The sequence below is a fragment of the Malurus melanocephalus genome, unplaced genomic scaffold, assembly GCF_030028575.1.
Source record: "Malurus melanocephalus ecotype Western Australia unplaced genomic scaffold, MMel_1.1 scaffold_238, whole genome shotgun sequence".
Taxonomy (NCBI): domain Eukaryota; kingdom Metazoa; phylum Chordata; class Aves; order Passeriformes; family Maluridae; genus Malurus; species Malurus melanocephalus.
The window spans coordinates 57487-76493 of NW_026623470.1; the positions used below are offsets into that span (position 1 = coordinate 57487).

The following is a 19007-nucleotide window of genomic DNA, read 5'->3' on the forward strand; positions in this document are numbered from 1 at the left end:
AAAGTCTTGAAATTGTCCTGCATAGGCAAGAGAACACAAGTGTAGATGGAACAGATACACAACATCTCTATACACCTCATCATGAGAAAAGCACTGATCTATGGCAGGAGRCTAGCACAGGAAGCAAATTAGTTCTTAGGTAAGAGGCAAAACTGCCAGATAATAATATCATTATCCAGCTTGGTGGTTGGTGGGTCCCACCCCTGGCCCCAATAAAGAAAAGTTTCATTTTCAAAGAACAATTGGAAATTCTAACAGTGTATACAGGACCACAGAATAKAAGCGTTTGCTTAAAATAATTTGGAACAAGTTGCAATGTAAACTAACCTGATGGGTCAGACACAGCAGAACCATCTGAGAGATTTTCCTCTTGTTTAGAGACCACCTGAAATCAGCAAAACAGTCATATTGTAAATGACATGTGAAATGCTTCTGTTGGCTTTTCTCATCACTCAGGTTTGGCAGTGCATAGTTTAATTCTAGTACCTTAAAAAATTTAAAAGAACCTTGTAACATTCTCAATGTATAAACACTGTGGTCATTCAACTTAGTTTTATTTTTCATGTAACTACATCACCAAATTCAAAGGTTTTTTCATTCACTTCAAACTGTACTTACTGCATTTGCTGGGTGATCTGTAGCTAAACCAAAATCACCAATTTTCACATGATCATCTGAATCTAAAAAAATGTTCACAGGTTTCAAGTCTCTGTGGATCATTCCCTGTTACAGGAGAAGAATAAAAAAAGACCGACAGAGTATTAAACAATAAACATGATTCAAAATAGAAGTCTTTATAGTAGACTGGAAAATCATTTTACATACTTTTATTACAGGGGGAAGTCTACTGCATTAAGTCACTGAAGATAACTTTTGTAGAGAGACTATAGTTTGTAGCCCAGAGGCTAGAAAGAATTTTCAGTGCTACCAGACACCTAATAGAATGTTTTTAAAAGGCGGCTGAATTTTTATGACAAATGGGTAAAATCTCAAGTGGTTCATTATAAAATTCATGTTCATGATAAAATATTACRAGCCCCAAGAATAGATTAATAATGGAAAGGACAAAGAGAAGAAATTTGCTAATAAATGCCCCAAAATTAATAAGAAGAAACCCAGAGAAAGAGGGTAACACAGGTATTAGGTACAGGTCATAACTTGCATCTTTACTAACCTTTTCATGGATGTAAGCTAACCCATCCAAAATTTCTCGGAAAAGCCTCCAAAGCCGACTGGTATCTTCATATAACCCTTGGTCAATAGTGTCCCTTAATGTGCTCTTTTCACAATATTCCATCTTCAGTTGTGCAAACATAGATGGCAGAGGGAAGAAAGAAGAGTTTTGTCAAGAAAAGAGAGCATCAAAAACTTGTATCTGTACACATATTCATGTCAGAGGTTCAGGAGCAAAGAGTATCAACAAAACATTCRGCTATTTGAAATTCTCCTCAGAATAGTCCTTCAGCTACAAACATGCATTCACTTCTGAGTACTACCTCATTTTCTGAGACAATGGTATGAGCTTGCAGAGTAGCATATTCTCTAACATAAAYGTTAACAACAAGGTGAAATCAGCCAAGCCATAATATGTATARAGCCAAACCCCAAGGAATCTCTGGCTTTATTTCACTTGGCGTCTAAGCTGCTTTTATTATGAATATGCACAACACATGCAAACAAGCTTATTAAAATCTAATGCCATGTAGTTGTAACTTCCTCCCAGACAAACTCAAGCATTAAGCGCATTATAAAAATTTGCACATCACCACAGAACACCTATCAGTTCTGACACACTGTTTCGGGGAGAAGCTGACTAGCTCTTAACGCAGAGGAGTTGTCAGTAGAATAGTGTGAAGTTGCAACCCTGCTGGAGTTTCATTTTGTGCCTACTGTTACAGCCATGCAATGGCTTTACAGACTACTGATTTCTATTAAAATAAAGTGCATACATGATACTTTGCTTTTGAAGAGAATGAGGAAGTTTTCACATCTGTGAAAGACAACTCTGGAATTTAACATGGKAGACTTCAACACCACAGTGGGAATTAACACTGCAAGCAAACTGAGGAACAGCAGCTACAGAGCTGGGAAGTGGCATGGATATTCTAAACAAATCAGAATAAGGCAAAAGAATGCTTGAAAGCCATGGACTCAAAGGTTGGCTGCTTGGGTTRCTCTATGGTTAGGTCAGGAATGGCCAATTTTTACTTGTACATAAGCAGCAACTGTTATCCCATTATGRACTATGGCACTACAAAACTTTGCTCTCTCCAGGCACAAACACAGAGCCTTGGAMGGCATAACAAACCATGTGCACTGTATAGTGCCTTCCACTAGCCAAGCCTTTAGAAAACCAGTCACAAATGATACTGAACTTAATCAAYTGCATTTTTAAAGGTCATGTGTTTGATCTTTTTCTCATGAAGACCAGCAACTAGCCTTTGCAGGGTGAAATAAACACTATCCTTTTATGTGAACACACAAGCACATTTGTACCTGAATGTACAGATAATGCACTGTCTGGACAAATGGTGTCYTGTCTTCTCCTCCATGGTTATTCTTTTCATTGCCTTCTTCATTCTTTATCACAATAAAAGTAGCAGAACAGTTAGCTACAGAAAGCTGTGCAGACTTTTTTATTATACACTATTTTTTTAATGGCTGGAACACAATGATGAGAACTCCTATGGATAAGTTTGAAAAACAGCAAAACAMCATAATAACATTTTTGTAATAATAAACTAGAAAAACAGGTGTGACCAACTTTCAAAGTGAAAATGACTATAATTTTGCTATTGTTAGACACTGAAGGAAAAGAATTCCAGAGGATCTGGATGAAACCTAAATCAAGCTGTGTCATATTAAGACAAGAAAAATGATAAAATTTTAAACTAAAAGACAGAAAGCTTGCTTGATAAATAATGCAACTCCCACCCCCAAATAACAATTTTGGTACAGTGTGTGTGTACATATATATATATATATATATATATATATATGTATGTATGTATAGTGACAAAAGAATGCACTGCTGTATTATTGAGTTATATAGTAAAAACTTTTTCATGATAATGTACTTTATAACAGGAAGAGGAAGCTTTAATAAGAGCATGTTACAGATAATCAGGATTGGAAAAGACATATTCTAGATGCTGCAGAAAAGGGTACATCAGGTTTCCAGTGAWACAGTGCACTGACTGTCCAGAGCAAGTGTGCTGTGACAATCTTAAAATCAGCTAAAACCTTAGACATTATATTGACTTCCTCTCTCTTTTAGACTGCTAGCAATATGTATTTTGTCTGCTTTCAAAAAGTGGCTATGAACARATATATTGGTTTAAAACATTTAAAAGCAGAACAGAATTTCAGATGGTGTAGAACATACAGTCCATACGGTTAAATCATGTACACACTGAAGTGTTGAACTTGCAATAATCTGGGTCATGAATAAAACCCCCTCATATTTAGCAATAAACACTATAGGAAACAGAAACCAGATTAGCTGCATCAGACTGATTTCTACAGAATGCAGCTCACAATGGCACAACACTTATTCTAACAGAACATTAGATGGTTCTGTACTTACACCAGAAGTGAAATAAAACTTCCCAACTGAATGTTTGCATGTCAAAGATTATTTTATTACCTTTTCATATTCACTAACTTTATCTTTCCACTTACCGGAGAATGACCTTTACTGTTTTCATCCTCGTTATCAAAAATTATTTCRCTTTCAGAATCTGTGGTTGGCCTGTTTTAAAAATCAGAAAGAAAACCCTCAAAAGTTCCACATACCAAAAAGTATTTACTAAAGAATCTGGAAATTATTTGGGAGGAAAAAAAATCGGAGTTTCTGCTAAAGACTTTCTATATGCMTTAAACAAAACAAAACAAAACAATACCCAGAAAAATATCACCTTTGCAAAGCAAGACTTCCTTTGACAGTCCAGTCTCTAAAAGGGAAGCATGAGTAAAATTTAATTTCTATATCCAGTAAGCAAAACTGAGATAAGTTTACTGACTTGCTTGAACAAAAAGTCACCATGAGTGAGAGAACCAAACCATACACAGAGGAAGGTATGGAAAGCATTAATAATAACCAAAACAGAAAAGAAAGGGCAATATTGATATTTATATATATTGAGGTTTATATATATATTGAGATATATATATTGAGATTTATAGTATTTCTGTTATTGTTTATTAAAAAAACTTTACTCTTAATGATGGAAAAAACAGTAAGGTAAACAGCTGGGCATTCTGGCACAATTAAYAATTAATTTCAAGAAGCCAGCACCAAAAAATTTTCTACACAGACTGGTAATTTTTACCTAGAAAATTTCCTCTTCCTGGCTATCTGACTGCTGGCAAATACAGTGGTTTTGAACAAGGGGACAGACTAAAAATGCAGACTACTTCTGACAAAAGAAGCAAGAAAGATAAGACGCAAGCTTGGAAAAACTACCTCTGCTCATGCTGCCTATAATGCCAATAACTGAAACCTACTTACAAAAATGAATGCGAGAACACGCCATCACCATCATCATCATCATCACTGGACTCCTGATCAGCTCCACTGAATTTGTTGCTGGAGGATCTCTCACATGAAGTGCTCCATTCAACTGAACTTGTCAAACATGGCGGAGGAGCATTAGTTTCCACATCATTTGTCTCCTCAGCAGAAAGGATGAAGAGACCAGCTTTGGGGGGCATTCTCCTCTCTTCGGTTGTTTGAGATGTTGACACAGTGGGAACAGGACTTTCATGTTTTTCTATCCAAGCATTGTAATACCTCACAATATTCTCATGGTTCAAGCGGGASAGTAACGTTACTTCCCCCTTAATCCTCCGAAATTGCTTGCTGGTGGGGTTTATGCGAATACGTTTCACAGCATAATAGCAACCATCAAGCTTATTTCTCACCTGCAAAATTCAAATTAATCTCAAGTCAAATGCTTACATRTGCCTTACCAAGCAGAGCCAGAAGYAGACAAATTTTAGGGAACAGGAAGTCTTCCTTTCATCTGGAAAATGATTACAATTCAAGTGCAAGCTTTCCCATACTGACAGGTTTCTCCTCAGTCTCCYAGCAACCTCTTGCAAAACAATTTTCAGACTATTCAATTCCAGATAAAAACCTCAATACAGGCACAGCACACTAGCAGACAGTAAATAAAATCATACAAACACTGAATGTATAATTTTGCTTCAGAGAAAACAAACACATCCTCAAAATCTTTCCACAGAGAAAACCTTTTTTATACCATACCTTGATGACTGCTCCAAAAGCCCCTTTGCCRAGTAATTTTAGCTCTTCAAACTCATTGTAGTACCGTGAAAATTGTCTCTGAGTTTCTGTGAAGAATGAAGCGCTGGATATCYGACTGCTGGGTACAACTGTCTCCATGCAATCTATACCTGCTGAATCTGTAATGAAGACAAAATTACAGTCACTGGCAATATGGGGATAAGGCACTAGRGACAGTCAAGTAAGGAGCAAGAAGGAGATAAAACCTAAATAACTTCAAGTGCAACTAAAAACTAAAATATAGAAGTGCTCTGCTATGTAGAGTTAAGTTCCAGTACAAGCATAAAAAGGTTTTAGTAACTAACAYGAATTATGCTGGACAAAGGAATCATTTTAACAAGAACATAGTAAGGAAAGAAGTCTCATTGGAACATCATCTTTCAAAGACAAAGTCTACATTTACACTATGCAGAAGGTGGATCAAAGCATGAGCTGCTTCTACTAAAGAAAAAACAGTGGACAGCCCACCCCAGCTAGTCATGGACAGAGAAATTAAAGACCATACTAGCTTTTAAGTTAGCTAATGGGACACACTTGTGCAGTCTTGTGAATCTTAGCACAGCTCAATTTTTCTCTTACTGCAGCATGTAGTCCATGTATTTAGCAGAATACGGGAAGAACCAAATTCCTTACCATCTAGATTTTCTTCAGCTACAGGTATTTTTATTCGTGGAATGTTTACGAAACTATGTTGCAGCAATTGCTGAGGAGTCCATCTTTCTTTATCTTCCAAGCAAACACACCTGTTAGCAAACCRCAGAGAGAACTATTTCACGTTTGACATAAATGTTGGAAGAGTTCTTGTTGTATTGAAGAAATYATTACCTTCATCATTCAGATGAGAATCAGAAGCAAAGACAGACTAAATGACTTATCCACAGTGATATACAGTTGGTGGCAGAGCAGAGAAAAAGAGAGCACCAAACCAGCTTTCCCAAATTACCTATTAGCAGCCTGASCCATGAGAGCAATCATATCTTCCCTAAAAACTACAACTAGCAGGAGGACTCAGCTATTCTTTTAAAAAACTGTTAAAATCAAAAGAAAAAAGAAAAAAAAGAAAAATAAGAAAATCAAAGACAAAAAGATACAGGAACGGGATAAACATACTTTTCCAGGAAGTCTTGAAAGTCAGCAGGTAAATTGGTAGGAACAGCAACTGGGAATTCCTTGGTTACTTGGCCCTGACTGAGAGAAAGCAGAAGCAAGCCCAGACGCCACACATCTCCTTTTTTTCCAGGTTTGTTAGGAAGACCATCCTCACTAAAACGAACTTTGGTTTGCTCAAAAACATCTGCTTTGCAGATATCAGCTAAGCGCTTGGAAATGCTGTAGTCTGTCACCTTGATGTTTCCTTCAGCATCTACCAGGACACTGGAAGCACAAAGAACCTTGTGCACTACTGAATTATTGTGCAARTAGTCAAGAGCTGACAAGATCTGGGTCACATAATGGCGCAGCTGCTCAACTGGAACTGGAGTCTCTTTGTGCAGGTATGTAGAAAGGCTGCAACCRTTTATGTGCTCCACTAAAATATCCACCACAATTGAATCGTCCCGTTCTTTGAGGTTCATACATTTATAATGTACTATGTTTGGGTGACTTAGCTTCGTCAGTGAGCTGAACTCTGTCTCTGCTCCCTGAAGCTGGTGGAGAAACACAACATAACATGCATTTTGTCATATCTTGGAACACACTACTACTAAAATATGTAACATACACAAAATACAAATATGGCATCCTCATACTTTTCTAAAAAGCAAGTATTGCACACAGGGGAAAGTACRGCTTTGATTCCTAACAGGTGAGATTGATTCCCTCTTTCTTCAGAATTTCAGTACTTTATTAATGCAGACTTGCAAACATACATTCTTGCTTTTTTATTATTGTAAAAGAACTTCTGAATACCCCAATATACTCATCTTCTTTCAGGCAGATACTCTGAAAGATTAGCATTTTCAAGTTCATTACTACCCTCTCACGTTTAATACAAACTAGCAGCCTAAAGAAAAACACTCAACCTCACCTAATCTTTATTAAGCCACATGCAAAATATAGGCATTACCTGCTTCTTAGACTTCTCAATCTTTTCTATTTCATGAGTTGTAAGAAATCTTCCCATCTTTTTTTGCCAGTGCAGAACCCACTCATATATTAGAACAAAGTCTCCGCTGTGAATTTCCAAGGCATTGTAGATGGATTTACCAAGCTGTTCATCTTTGCCTAYAGACAAAGGGAGAGAAGAGGAACATAGCTTCTTTTGTTTCTAAGGATTTGACAAGAGCTCCTGCAAATGCTAAATAAATACCAGCAAGCCTGTTTTCTRAAGTCAGAAACAAATCTACTTACAGCTAGACATGTGTCTAATGGTAGGTATGGAAAATATCAGATAAGATATGATGAGACTGCATGCTATGTAACAGTAGTCAAATGAAAGCAATTGCACATTGACCAAAAACAGCTGCTGCACGTTTTTAAGAATTTCAAGTTTTAATAAATGAACAACCTTCCTGCTTAGCAAATGCAAGCTCTTCACAAAATTTTCCTTCCTCGAGAGACTTAAGCTGAGGAAGTGCTATGTTGAAAACAACCAATGAAAACATTTGATTATCTGTCCATGTGGACACTTCATGGGGTCTTCCAGCTCTGACAGTCTCCTGTCATGTCCTGTATTTATGTTTTTGCTAAACCCGCTGCTTTTATGCCATTGCTATCAGCAGTAATGGAAGGAGAGTAAGTATGCATTTCCAGCCCGTGCTTATCAGTGGTTTCACATGTTACTGAAAGCCAACATGTGACATGACTTCTTGCTTGATAGTCATTTGTATCTGACAACCTAGCTATTTAAATTTAAAGGCAAATATTTTTCAGTATTAATTTAGTTATTTGTAGAGAATGTACAATGCTAARAGGATGGTTTGATTTTTTTATGTCYATTTAGTTATGGAATTGTATCTAGAAAAACAAATTTTTAATTCAAAATAGTCTTGYAAAACATGCTATGTAAGTTTTTCTATTACTCTCTCCCACACTTGTGGTGACATTTCACACTCCACAGCTTCTCTATCCTTGCTGTTTATATCTGCTAATATTGTTTAAGCTAACAAATTAAATAAACTGTTAAAGAATCCTTTCAGTGCAGGTATCTCAGTGAGCATGGGGCTGTAGCTGTGAAGGGGCCCCCATGCCAGCTCAGGTGGTGCAAGAATGACTCTGCCAGCAGGCCCCTGGATGGTTGGACAGCTCAGTTTCAGCACCAGAAACCACTCAACAAAAACCAAACAGGCATTCCAAACCACAGCATTTCAAGCTGTAATTCTAATTTTGCTTACCTAGACATTTTCCTTTATGGACAGTAAGTTGTCCAGCACCACTTGTGCTGAAGTTCAAAACTTCGTGATTTCCAGGGGACTCTTCATTATTACTAACAGAAAGCTGGCGCTCTCGTCTGCAATGTGAAGAGAACATTTTTCACTMACTCAAAAAAGACAGTATATTTAAAATCAGGAGTTGAATACAAATCTTAAAAATTGGAAAGTTCCCWAGTTATCTACAGCACATGGCTTAGTTAAACCATGACAAATGAAGGTAGGAGGGAAGGGGGCAGAGACCAAAATGAACAGCTGAGCAACATGGCACRCTTTTCTGTTGCCTCCAAATTTCACTTTGAAATCTAATGTTTGCAACTAAATAAATAAATRTACAAATAAAACCCACATGCAAACTGACATACTTTGAACGTCCAGCTGAATTTGGTCGGTGTTTATTATTCACTCCATGTTCCAAACAGCTCCCATTTAAGCGTGAAGCAGCTCTATGTCCTGCAGTATCTCTCTTGTGAGAATCTTCTTGATTTGTCAGAGCAGCTATTTCCAAACGCTCCTATAAATCAGGAAAGACACCAAATAAGTACAGAAGCCAYTCCTAGCCTCAAAATATGCAAGTACTTTGTTATTGTTCTAAGAAGTCATACAGATCATAGAAGAAGTAAGTTTTCATAATAAATGTACATGAGACCAAAGAAAAGTGCCGAGATTTCAAAAAGTATGCTTCAGCACTGTCCACAGGAAAGAATGTGAAGGAACTGGAAACAATAACATACTGGCTTTTTTCTATGTCTGTTTAAAAATATCCACCTCAGTACAATCAAGATGCTAGTATATTTCAGAAATAAACCTCAGAAAGAATCAAGAACCTATTTTAATCTAAATCTACTAGAAGCCCTGAATATGGAAAGATGCTCACGAAAATTTCAAATTTTTACATGTACTGTTACAGTACTGGGAAGAACTTATTGCAATGTTTTTTCYCACACCTGCTTAGAACGAATACCTGTTTGGCAATCTCTTTCTTTTTTCTTTCTTCCCTYTTCTCTTCTTCCCTTCTCTGAATCTCGTTAAGGATTTCACGTTGCTGCAATGAATTTCAGTGCTGTTAGACACCAAACAGTACATGCAATGCAACTGCTAAAATCTTACCCTGGTTTAAAAAAAAAAAAGCTATTATGCTGATTTTTTCAAAGTGTTAAAAGAGAACTTAGAGGATATCATGAGAATAAAAAAATGTAAGTCAAATTAGATCTCCTGAGGAAGTTAACAGCATCAATTGTATGATATAKGAGAATGGAATTGCAAATTACTTCTGCTGCCAGACTCAACAATAAACTTTCACAAACACAAAAAAGACAAGGAGATAAATCCAAACAGTCTTAAAAAGCAGAGCTACGCTGTCCATATTCCCCACAGAGTGGAGACTTCCCACTACTAGCCCCTGTGAGACTTGGATGAATCCCCTCATTTCTAATGAAGGATGTTGATAGTCTGAGGTCTCTTTAGTTTAAATTCTTTGATCTTTAGTCATAGTGAATGTTCCAGTTACCTTAAGAGTGAAAGAAGTGTGWTTACTTGACTACYTRGCWAACATTTCCCAGTTTTTGATGGAACACACRTAGTGCATACATTTGCTCACCCTTTTGTATAAGGTSCTCTTGAAAGTGATTTTCATAGAATCAGRAATCAACATTTAGACTTGTTTCAGGCATAAATATTTCCCAGGGTTAAAAACACCTCATTAAAATATTACAATTACAGCAGCAGATAGTTCATATAGTATATATTGATCAACTCATACTGCCAGGTCTGACAAGTTAATAATTTAGTAAAACCCAACATTATGCAGAGTGATTCTAAAATCATGATTATGTTACTTTAAGACTACATAGTTATCCTTACTTTGATTTCTCTTACCTCCTGCTCCTCTCTTCTCTTAACTTCTTGTGCCCTACGCAATTCCTCCTGAGCCAATCTTTCCTGTTCCTTTTGATGATTTTTTAGCATTTCTTCATGAAAWGACTTGGAAGGTGGTTTATTATACTCACTGAGAAATGACTGTACATGGTCAGCAAGTTCAAATATCATCACCTGAAAGAGATGTGAATGACATGCAGAGACAAATGATAGCTAAATTATACTGACCCCAAAGAGCAACACAGCAGAATCATGACTGCAAATTTTGTTACTTATCAGGGAGAATTTACCATATTTCACTATTTTTTGTCAGAACTATTTATTTATAAACTGTAACAGGAAAAATCCCTGACCACAGTAGCAAAGACAGCAAAAATTACTGAAAGTCAAAACACCTAAGCCATCTTATTTTAATAAAAGTAAAATTTAAAAATCATTTTCTCAACTTATTTAAGGCATAATCTTTCTATTCCCAAAGACAGAAAGACATATGAGCTACAACAGAACTAACCCTTTGCACTTATCTGTTACTGAATCTACTGCTATGCAATAGCTATTATTTCACTGCTAACAGGAAATCCAACCCTTCCTCTGCAAACAAGTCSCCCAGTTAGAACTGTAAAGTCACAGAAGGCATTCCACATTCATATAACTGCAACTACTAAACCACAACTGCACAGAAAATGGTGCTCAGCTGAATTCTGCTACATGGTTTGCCAGGTTGGAATCAATTTTCAGAYAGTGTTTACTCAAACTGTGTATGCATTGATGATCTATTGACCTGTCAGGGCTTAAGCTTTCAGCAGTCTAGTAACATTCCCTTATTAACTCAATCAGTCCACAGTGCTAATCGACCATCTTAGCTCTAAAATTAAAGAACAGAACAGGACAAAGATGCAGTCAGCAGCAGCACTGAACAGGATTTGCATGTACAGGTGGGAGATCAGACAAATTAAATTACACCATCTGCCTGTAATAGGGTGACATTTAGAATATTCCCAAACACTGAATACCCTCCTTGAAAGTAAGAATGAAGCCAGGAGGCAATTCAAAACAGAAATAATAACATAATATGCATAAATCTGACATGTCCAACTAAAATATCACTCCCAGATTACTATTCAGAAGGCAAGGCAATCATGCATGTACACATAYATATTTAAGAAAAACCCACCAAAAACCAAGAGAAAACAATAATTAAAAAACACCARCAATCTACTATTCAGTTTGAACAGGTGGTTGAGGTATTTTCAAACTTCCCATATCACAGAATACACTTCAATAAGGAATACCTGTCAAGGCAGACAGAAAAATTATCTCCCTTTTGCTGTAGATAAAACAGCAAACAACAAAACMCAGAATACACTGTTAAACTCCTAATTTCCAAAGACACTGAAAAATTTGAGGAAATTCTTGGTTATTGAACAGAATAAAAACCAAATATCTGGCTAAAACAATTATTTTGAAAGTATCTGCAGAAAAATTGGCAGTCAAAACACATAGTATTCAAATGGAAAAAAGGCTTGATGTGGCAGGACTGAACAACACATAGCCCTTGCTAAACCTGTGAAGTTGCCAGGCTTGGGTAACTGAAAGCAAAATACTATCCCATTTCAGGTCCTAATAATGTCCACAGCTGTGTAATTCTCACTTTTAAAAAGGCGAATGGAGTTATTTAAATGTATTCACCTGCAACATTTCCAAATAGTGCTAAGAAACATGCCAAAACCCCTGCTTTCACCGAGAATTCTTTGTTTGCTCATAATTCTTTGAATCATTTTAGTCCTCAATAACAACAGGAAGGTATGGCTGATACTAAACATACCTCAGGACATATAAAATCTCTTAAAATACATAGAAGGTCTAAGCTTCCAGTGTTCCTCCATCCTCCCCTTTCTAYCCACTTCTGGGGAAACTCAATTATYRTTATTCCTGAATACAGAAGAAAAAAAGGCACARTGGCATGGAATGACTGTGCTACAAAGTGTGGAGCTGGTGTTGGAATGAAGGTCTCCTGCCCTTCAGTTAGGTATTAGATAAACAAGATCCCATGGAAAAACTCCCCAGGTAACCACTGTTTGCTTAAACAGATATGATCTCTTACAATATTCAAATTGATCTGAAAAGTGCAGAAAGCTCTCAATTTTACAGTCACCATTGCTTTTCATACCGTGAAATAACTCAGAACCTTTAAACCTAAGAAAATGAACCTTTAAACAGGAATAAAGCTTGCGCTATTTRTACATGCATTAGATTTTAAGAGCTTCCATCTTCTGAACTTTCATTAATTAGAAACATTCCTAAGAAAGACAGTCCCTCCTTCCTTAACAGCAATGCAACTTATACTTGCAATGTGGATATATCCCACTATACTATTCCATACATTTTTAGAACTATGCAGGTCCAGAGTATATTTCTCAAGGAAGAGAAAAGCTCTTACCTCTCCACGGCACTGGTTTGCCAGTTCAGCTAATCTGGATTTTAGTTCATTTATTTTCTCATTTGACAAGCCTTTTGAATTTTTCAGTTGTATTTCAGGTACTCTGAGAGACAGCAACAAAACATAAAAAAGTCCTCATTAGAAAAACTGAATGTAAAAAGCAAGAGATTGTTGATAAAAACGGTATGTGAGGGAAAAGGAAGGGAGTTCACAGTTACTTGGTAGTTAGTCAATGCTCTAATAAGCACAATATAAATATTACATATACAAGATAAAGCCACAAATACTATTTCATATTACTTATCATCAAATTTTGTTTACAGATTACCCATCATTTACACTTAACAGCAGAACTACCAAAGAAACCCTGCAGACCCAAATAATYCTGCTCTTAACCAGTGAGTCTGAACAAGCCATTTAAAATATTACTAGTATAACATAAAGATGTTTTAAATCTATTTATCATCAGTATCCGGATTACACAAGCCACAAGAAACAAATGCAATAAATAAATATCACCTAAACTAAAAAAAAAAAAAAAAAAAAAAAAAAAAAAAAAAAAAAACAAAAAAAAAAAAAAAAAAAAAAAAGCAAAATGTCTGTGGGTATGTTATTTTAAACGAAAACAAAAAAAAAAATGAGAGCAGCTGTTATGTCATTGTTATAGCGTATAACTGAGCTATCACTCATACACCACTCATGTCACAGCACAAATGGATGGACTGAAGGGAGCTATGCTTTGGACACTATCAGTGGTGCAAGGACAAAGCAAAATGGGGCACAGGGCAACACTTAACCCAGATATCATTTGCCAACACAAAATGCTGGGGTAGGCTAGTCACCTGCAACTCCTTTAAATTCTCTATGGAAAACTCTTCCAAAAGCTAATCCAGCAGAAAACAGAGCAGCAGACAGAACTAAGACAGCAGATGCTTTACAAAACAGGAGATTCAGTATGTCTCAGCTGAAAGAGTCAGGAGTTGACAAAGTTTAAAAAGGGCACTAGGATGGTGGCAGGTACACCTGTGTTTATGCATCTCCAAGCTATAAACTGGGGCTGCAGTCTTGCACTGACAAACTCACTTATTATTCTCCATTGCACAAAAGATTAAATTCAATTCGGGTGCCAAAGTTTAGAGTTGCATGTTAGAAAATACCACAGTATTAATAAATACTGACATGCAGAAAGCAAGGCTAAGAGTGATGAATAAAACTACATGCTTTTTCAATTTCCCTTTACTTTGGAAAGCAGAGAAAAAAGCATGTATTTTAATGTTCACTTACGTATCAGGGTAAGTATGAGGACACTTGACCCACAGGTCAACTTTGGCATACACTTCATTAGCACCAGTCAATCCCTGAGGACGCAGAACTAAATTAATTTCAGGAGGCTGTCGTACCTAAAATGCAAAACAAAACTTCTAATTAAAAAGGGTTTTTTGGTTTTCTTTTAATGAAAACACACAACTGTCAATCTATGTTATAGTAGAATAAATCTTAGACCACCCAAACCATGAAAAAAATACATTAATGTCKTGACATTAATCACTAAGAATGAACTGGTGAACTGACTATCAGAGTTTATCCGGTACATCTTTACAACTTGTTCAGATAGGTATAGTTATTAGAAAGATGATTCAGACTGAACAGAAATGAGGTTCTATAACAAAACTTTTGTATCCTGCTTACTGTAGGATAACTGTAGAAAAAAAAAATAAACTTAACATGGGTTATTTATGAAATATCACAAATTAAAGCACTCAGTATAAAAACAATATTGTTTCTTATGTTTCAATTACTGACACCAGCCATTATTTTATTTTCTGACATGGCAACAGAACATAACATTACCTTGCTATACACCTTACAGGCAAACAAATGGACAGCAATTTTTTTGTAGCTATCTTTTGTGTTTTGCCATAAATCAGAATTTTAACAAGCATTGCCTTCCCCATCCCCAATCTGTTCACATGACCTACTCAAAATCAGAATAAAGTAAAATATGTCCATATAAGCGTTCACTAGTTTTTCTGTTCAATTAGGTTTAAAAACAACAACAACAACAAAGCAACCCAGACCACAGTAACATGAAAAACAGATAGGGAAGTACGACCACATGGAATAACAAATATTGAAACAGATGGTAACACCATCCCCATAGCTTTTCCATCAAGGAAGGGAAYATGCCAAATCAAGATGTCAGATATGATCTTTAATAGGGAGTGAGGTTTGCAACACTTCTGAAAACCCAGCAAATTACTAAAAGTGTTCTTACCAAACCTCATGGATAAAGAAAACAAAGTCATAAGTTGCTGCAAAAAACTGAAGTTCAAGTCTACRGCACAAAAGAAAGACATGCAGAGTATATTGTGTAGACATTCAAGACAAAAGAATGCAAAAACAAASAACAGTAAAAGTGAACTTGGGGAACAGAACAGAGTGACCATTATCTCCAGGTACAGGAAAACAGTGCTATGGACACCGCTGGAAAAAAAAAAATCAACTAGATATGGACACAAAAGATAAATGGAAGAAAGTAGTGAGTACCAGACCTGAGCATTAATTAGTTGTAATTAAAAAACCCCAAGCCTATGAAAATGAAAGCAAAATCATTAAGTTAACATGGAAATAGACGCACTGTGACAAAACCGCAGCMTATAATAACCATGCAAATATCATAATGTATACCGATGAGATGAATTAATTAAGCAGACATGTTAAGAAATTAATTAAGAGGCCATTTTTTAAAGCCTGACAATTAATTAAAATGCAATTGATAAGCACAGCATTGATTACAGAGCGAGCGGTTCTATTTCGAGGATCAATCGCAAAGGCGGCCGGTTGCAGGGTGGGGGAAGGACCACGGGTTCGTATGGAGAACCGAGAGGCGCCAGGCAAGGAAGGCGAGCACCGGCAGCAGCGAAGCAGCGGCAGCCGCGTCCCCGCCGCCACCCAGCCCCGCTCGGCACCGGGACCCGGCCCTGCCCGCCCCCGGGAGCGGACCCCGCTCGTTACCTTCCAGGCCTGGCTCTGCCGCAGGTCCTGGAAGTCCTGCCCGTAGATGGACTCGAGCACCTGGAGCTCGTTCTCCTGCCGCAGCTGGTAGCTCTCGGGCGGCTCCGCGCCGCCGGCCCGGGCCATGTCAGCGGCGGGGGCGCACAGCGGCCATGGTGGCGGCCCGCGCTCTGCCAGGCTGGAACGGGGCCGGAGCGCGGCCGGCACCGCCCCCGGCGGGAGGGGAGGAGAGGAGAGGAGAGGAGGGGCCGGGAGCGGGACTGCCCGGGGCCGCGGGTTCGTGCACACCTGGAAGGGCCCCTCGGGGATCACCGAGTCCAGCGCCCTGCTCCGGACAGCACTCCCTAAAACTAAACGGTGTGACTGAGAGCACTGCCCAACCTCTGGGAGGTTTGGTGCCATGACCGCTTCCYCGGGAGCCTGTTCCAGTGACCTCSTCTGGGTGAAGAACCTTTTCTGATGTCCAGTTTGAACTCCCTCCAGGTATATCTGCTACATAGCGATAGGCAGCAAATACGATTAGATACTGTGTAGATTTTTTTTAATCGACCTTGAGAAAAATTCACAAAAGGGAAAAAATAACCACGGAATTCTGAATAGATTTCATGTAAAGCTGGGGCAGGAWACAAGTTCCTGTGAAAACTATGGAAAACTATAGACAAGTGCTTTAGTGACTGATAGCAGGTGGAAGGAGAGCAGCCGCAGTCTTGGTCTGGTTGAACTGCAAACACAAATTGAGGCCAGAGCCGTGAACATTCCCGGGTGTCCTCGGTGGGACCTGCCAGAGAGACCCAGCTGGGGGTCAAGGGAACACCGATAACGAGAGAAGAAAATGTGCTTTCTTTCGATCACTTCAAACGGTAACTACTGAAAAGAAGTGCCACAAGATGGAGCCTTTAAAGTCTTGGGATCTTCGTAAAGAAAACCCCAAGGAAATTAATACATACAAGCTTATCTATTAGGGGAGTAATCCCCAGGCAAAGAAAAATGTTACAGTAGCCTGCAGCTAGTTTCCATACACCCAGAAAAATGAATGGAGTTTTGGTGACTTTCACTTTCTTCGTTACAAAGAGACCACTTACTTAGGTATTTACACTAGTTCTCGGTTTTTATAGCCCTTAATTGGTCCTTCTGAAATTGAAAGCTTGTTCCATGCACTCTTTATTTTTCAGTTGCACATAAACAATGTCATTAGTATCTAACTAAAACCAAGTGTTAAATTGTATCACTGTGCTGATGCTGTTCTCTGTTCTTACCACACCCAGCATGTGTCTTTAATGGCAGGGTCTTTCTATCTCATCTGCTTTTTGGTGGGAAATGCACGACCAAAGCTGTTYAGTGTTTATTTAGCAATAACAGAGTCGTCCTTTTGCTCAGTCAGCTGTGACCTGGGGCACTGTAACTGATCACTGGAGTTTCCTCTGGTGMTGTTGGGTAYGCTCATCTATCAATTTCTATAAATAGTTTCCCTGTGTTAAAGACTGGAAATAAAAGTGTCTAGGCCATAGATTCATCTTCTCTCCCACACAAAGATATAGCAAGARCGGCCAATTAGAAGATGCAGTGCAGTAAGTAATTAAGAAATATCAGCAAAACTTCATTTAACAGAAATTATGGGTTTATATTTCACCAGTACGTGGTGTAGGACATACAGCCCAGCACGAGGGAAACTTCTCTCCTGTTACACTGCATAGCAGTGGGTTGGCCAGATAACATTATGTTAACCTGGGCAATAATAATAATGATCGTAGGTACAAGCTTACGAAGACAGCATTGCCACTTGGAAGGAGGGAGAGGAAAGCAGCGYATCATCTGTCTCCAAGGTCTTTTTGGGTCTTTTTCCTAGTAGGTCTGCCATCCTTATATACAGCCCAATCTGATCCCCCTCCTGCTACATTACTTTATAAGTAATCTTATGATCTATGCATGATCTAAGCAGAGAATTGAGTGAAAAAGTCATTTATGTGGTAGCATGTATTTCATTAAGCTTATTGGCATATGCAGGTGTGAGCATTTTATTATTTGAATGACTTTTAATCAGGCAAATATTTCTTTTTTGSCCATGGTGTCCTTCAAAGTTCTGGTTGTACATCTTCTGTTTTGTTCCAGTTGTAAGTCAAACCCATGTCTCCACAGGACCTTTTCCTTCAGCCAGCTCATCCTTTCTTGACTATGCAGACATATGCAAAGACAGTGTAGAGGGTACACAGTATAGGCTGTAGATGGTAAGCATTAGCTCTTGCCTGGCTCCTTGGTCATCATCTGATGGAGGAGTTGAAGAAAGGGATGGCTGTGTGAGGAAAAGCACCTTGCAGGTGGCTGGGATGTGAAGAGACTGACATCAGAATCTGGTTACAGAGATTGGCCACAAGATTGTTGGGGGACCAAAAGGAGGAGGAAGCCTATTTGGGTGTCTGGGGAAAGATGAGGGGAAAGCATCATGAAAGCTGATGATTATTGCCTGGGAAAGTGAGGAAAAATGGGACTGGGTGGACAAGGTGAACAAGGTGAATGAGTGAGGAGTAAGAARGTAGGAGGCTGAGTGAGTGAGGCCACAATCAGAGTGAGTCAGAGGCATGAATTACTAAAAAAGAGATTGGAGCAATGAGCTCCCAGAGGAATGAGGGGAGACTGCAAAGGTCAGGGCTTAAACACACAGAGGTGCGAGCAGAGGCTTGGCCAACAGCCTCCAGGACCAGTGATGTGATGGTCAGTGGCAGTGCCCTATCCCTGTGRTCAACAAAGTCTTTGAACCCGGGCATAGCCCTAGCTCTGTCCTGGATTGCCCAAGTTCACATTGCAGGAGACTGGAGCTATGTCACTAGAACACATTTCATGGGTGGGGGCCTCTCAGGAACCCTTGCTGTGCAAGGGCTGGGCTCATGGGTAGCTCTTCTTCCCGGGGCATTTCCAGATTAGCTGGCCTGTGGCTGAAAAACCCTTTTTGGCTTGATTTTTAACTAGCACGCCTCCTAAAGTCTTCAAATTAAAGGCAAAC

At 38.4% G+C, this 19007-nt stretch overlaps 1 protein-coding gene across 1 annotated transcript in view; it reads right to left on the reverse strand.

Annotated features, from left to right (window-relative positions):
• The window catches only part of EIF2AK4 (eukaryotic translation initiation factor 2 alpha kinase 4), a 37043-nt gene extending 20853 nt beyond the window's left edge, over nucleotides 1-16190 (reverse strand). The window contains exons 1-17 of the mRNA XM_057375094.1: nucleotides 16010-16190; nucleotides 14279-14394; nucleotides 12995-13097; nucleotides 10555-10728; nucleotides 9641-9721; nucleotides 9042-9190; nucleotides 8641-8756; nucleotides 7374-7531; nucleotides 6419-6954; nucleotides 5942-6051; nucleotides 5270-5427; nucleotides 4511-4923; nucleotides 3682-3751; nucleotides 2497-2580; nucleotides 1175-1297; nucleotides 619-723; nucleotides 328-385 (exon numbers count right to left, since the gene is read on the reverse strand). Of these exons, the coding sequence (XP_057231077.1) occupies nucleotides 328-385; nucleotides 619-723; nucleotides 1175-1297; nucleotides 2497-2580; nucleotides 3682-3751; nucleotides 4511-4923; nucleotides 5270-5427; nucleotides 5942-6051; nucleotides 6419-6954; nucleotides 7374-7531; nucleotides 8641-8756; nucleotides 9042-9190; nucleotides 9641-9721; nucleotides 10555-10728; nucleotides 12995-13097; nucleotides 14279-14394; nucleotides 16010-16135 (2680 nt within the window). The 5' untranslated portion in view covers nucleotides 16136-16190. The remainder of the gene's footprint in view (nucleotides 1-327; nucleotides 386-618; nucleotides 724-1174; nucleotides 1298-2496; nucleotides 2581-3681; nucleotides 3752-4510; nucleotides 4924-5269; nucleotides 5428-5941; nucleotides 6052-6418; nucleotides 6955-7373; nucleotides 7532-8640; nucleotides 8757-9041; nucleotides 9191-9640; nucleotides 9722-10554; nucleotides 10729-12994; nucleotides 13098-14278; nucleotides 14395-16009) is intronic.
• Nucleotides 16191-19007: the final 2817 nt, after the last annotated feature.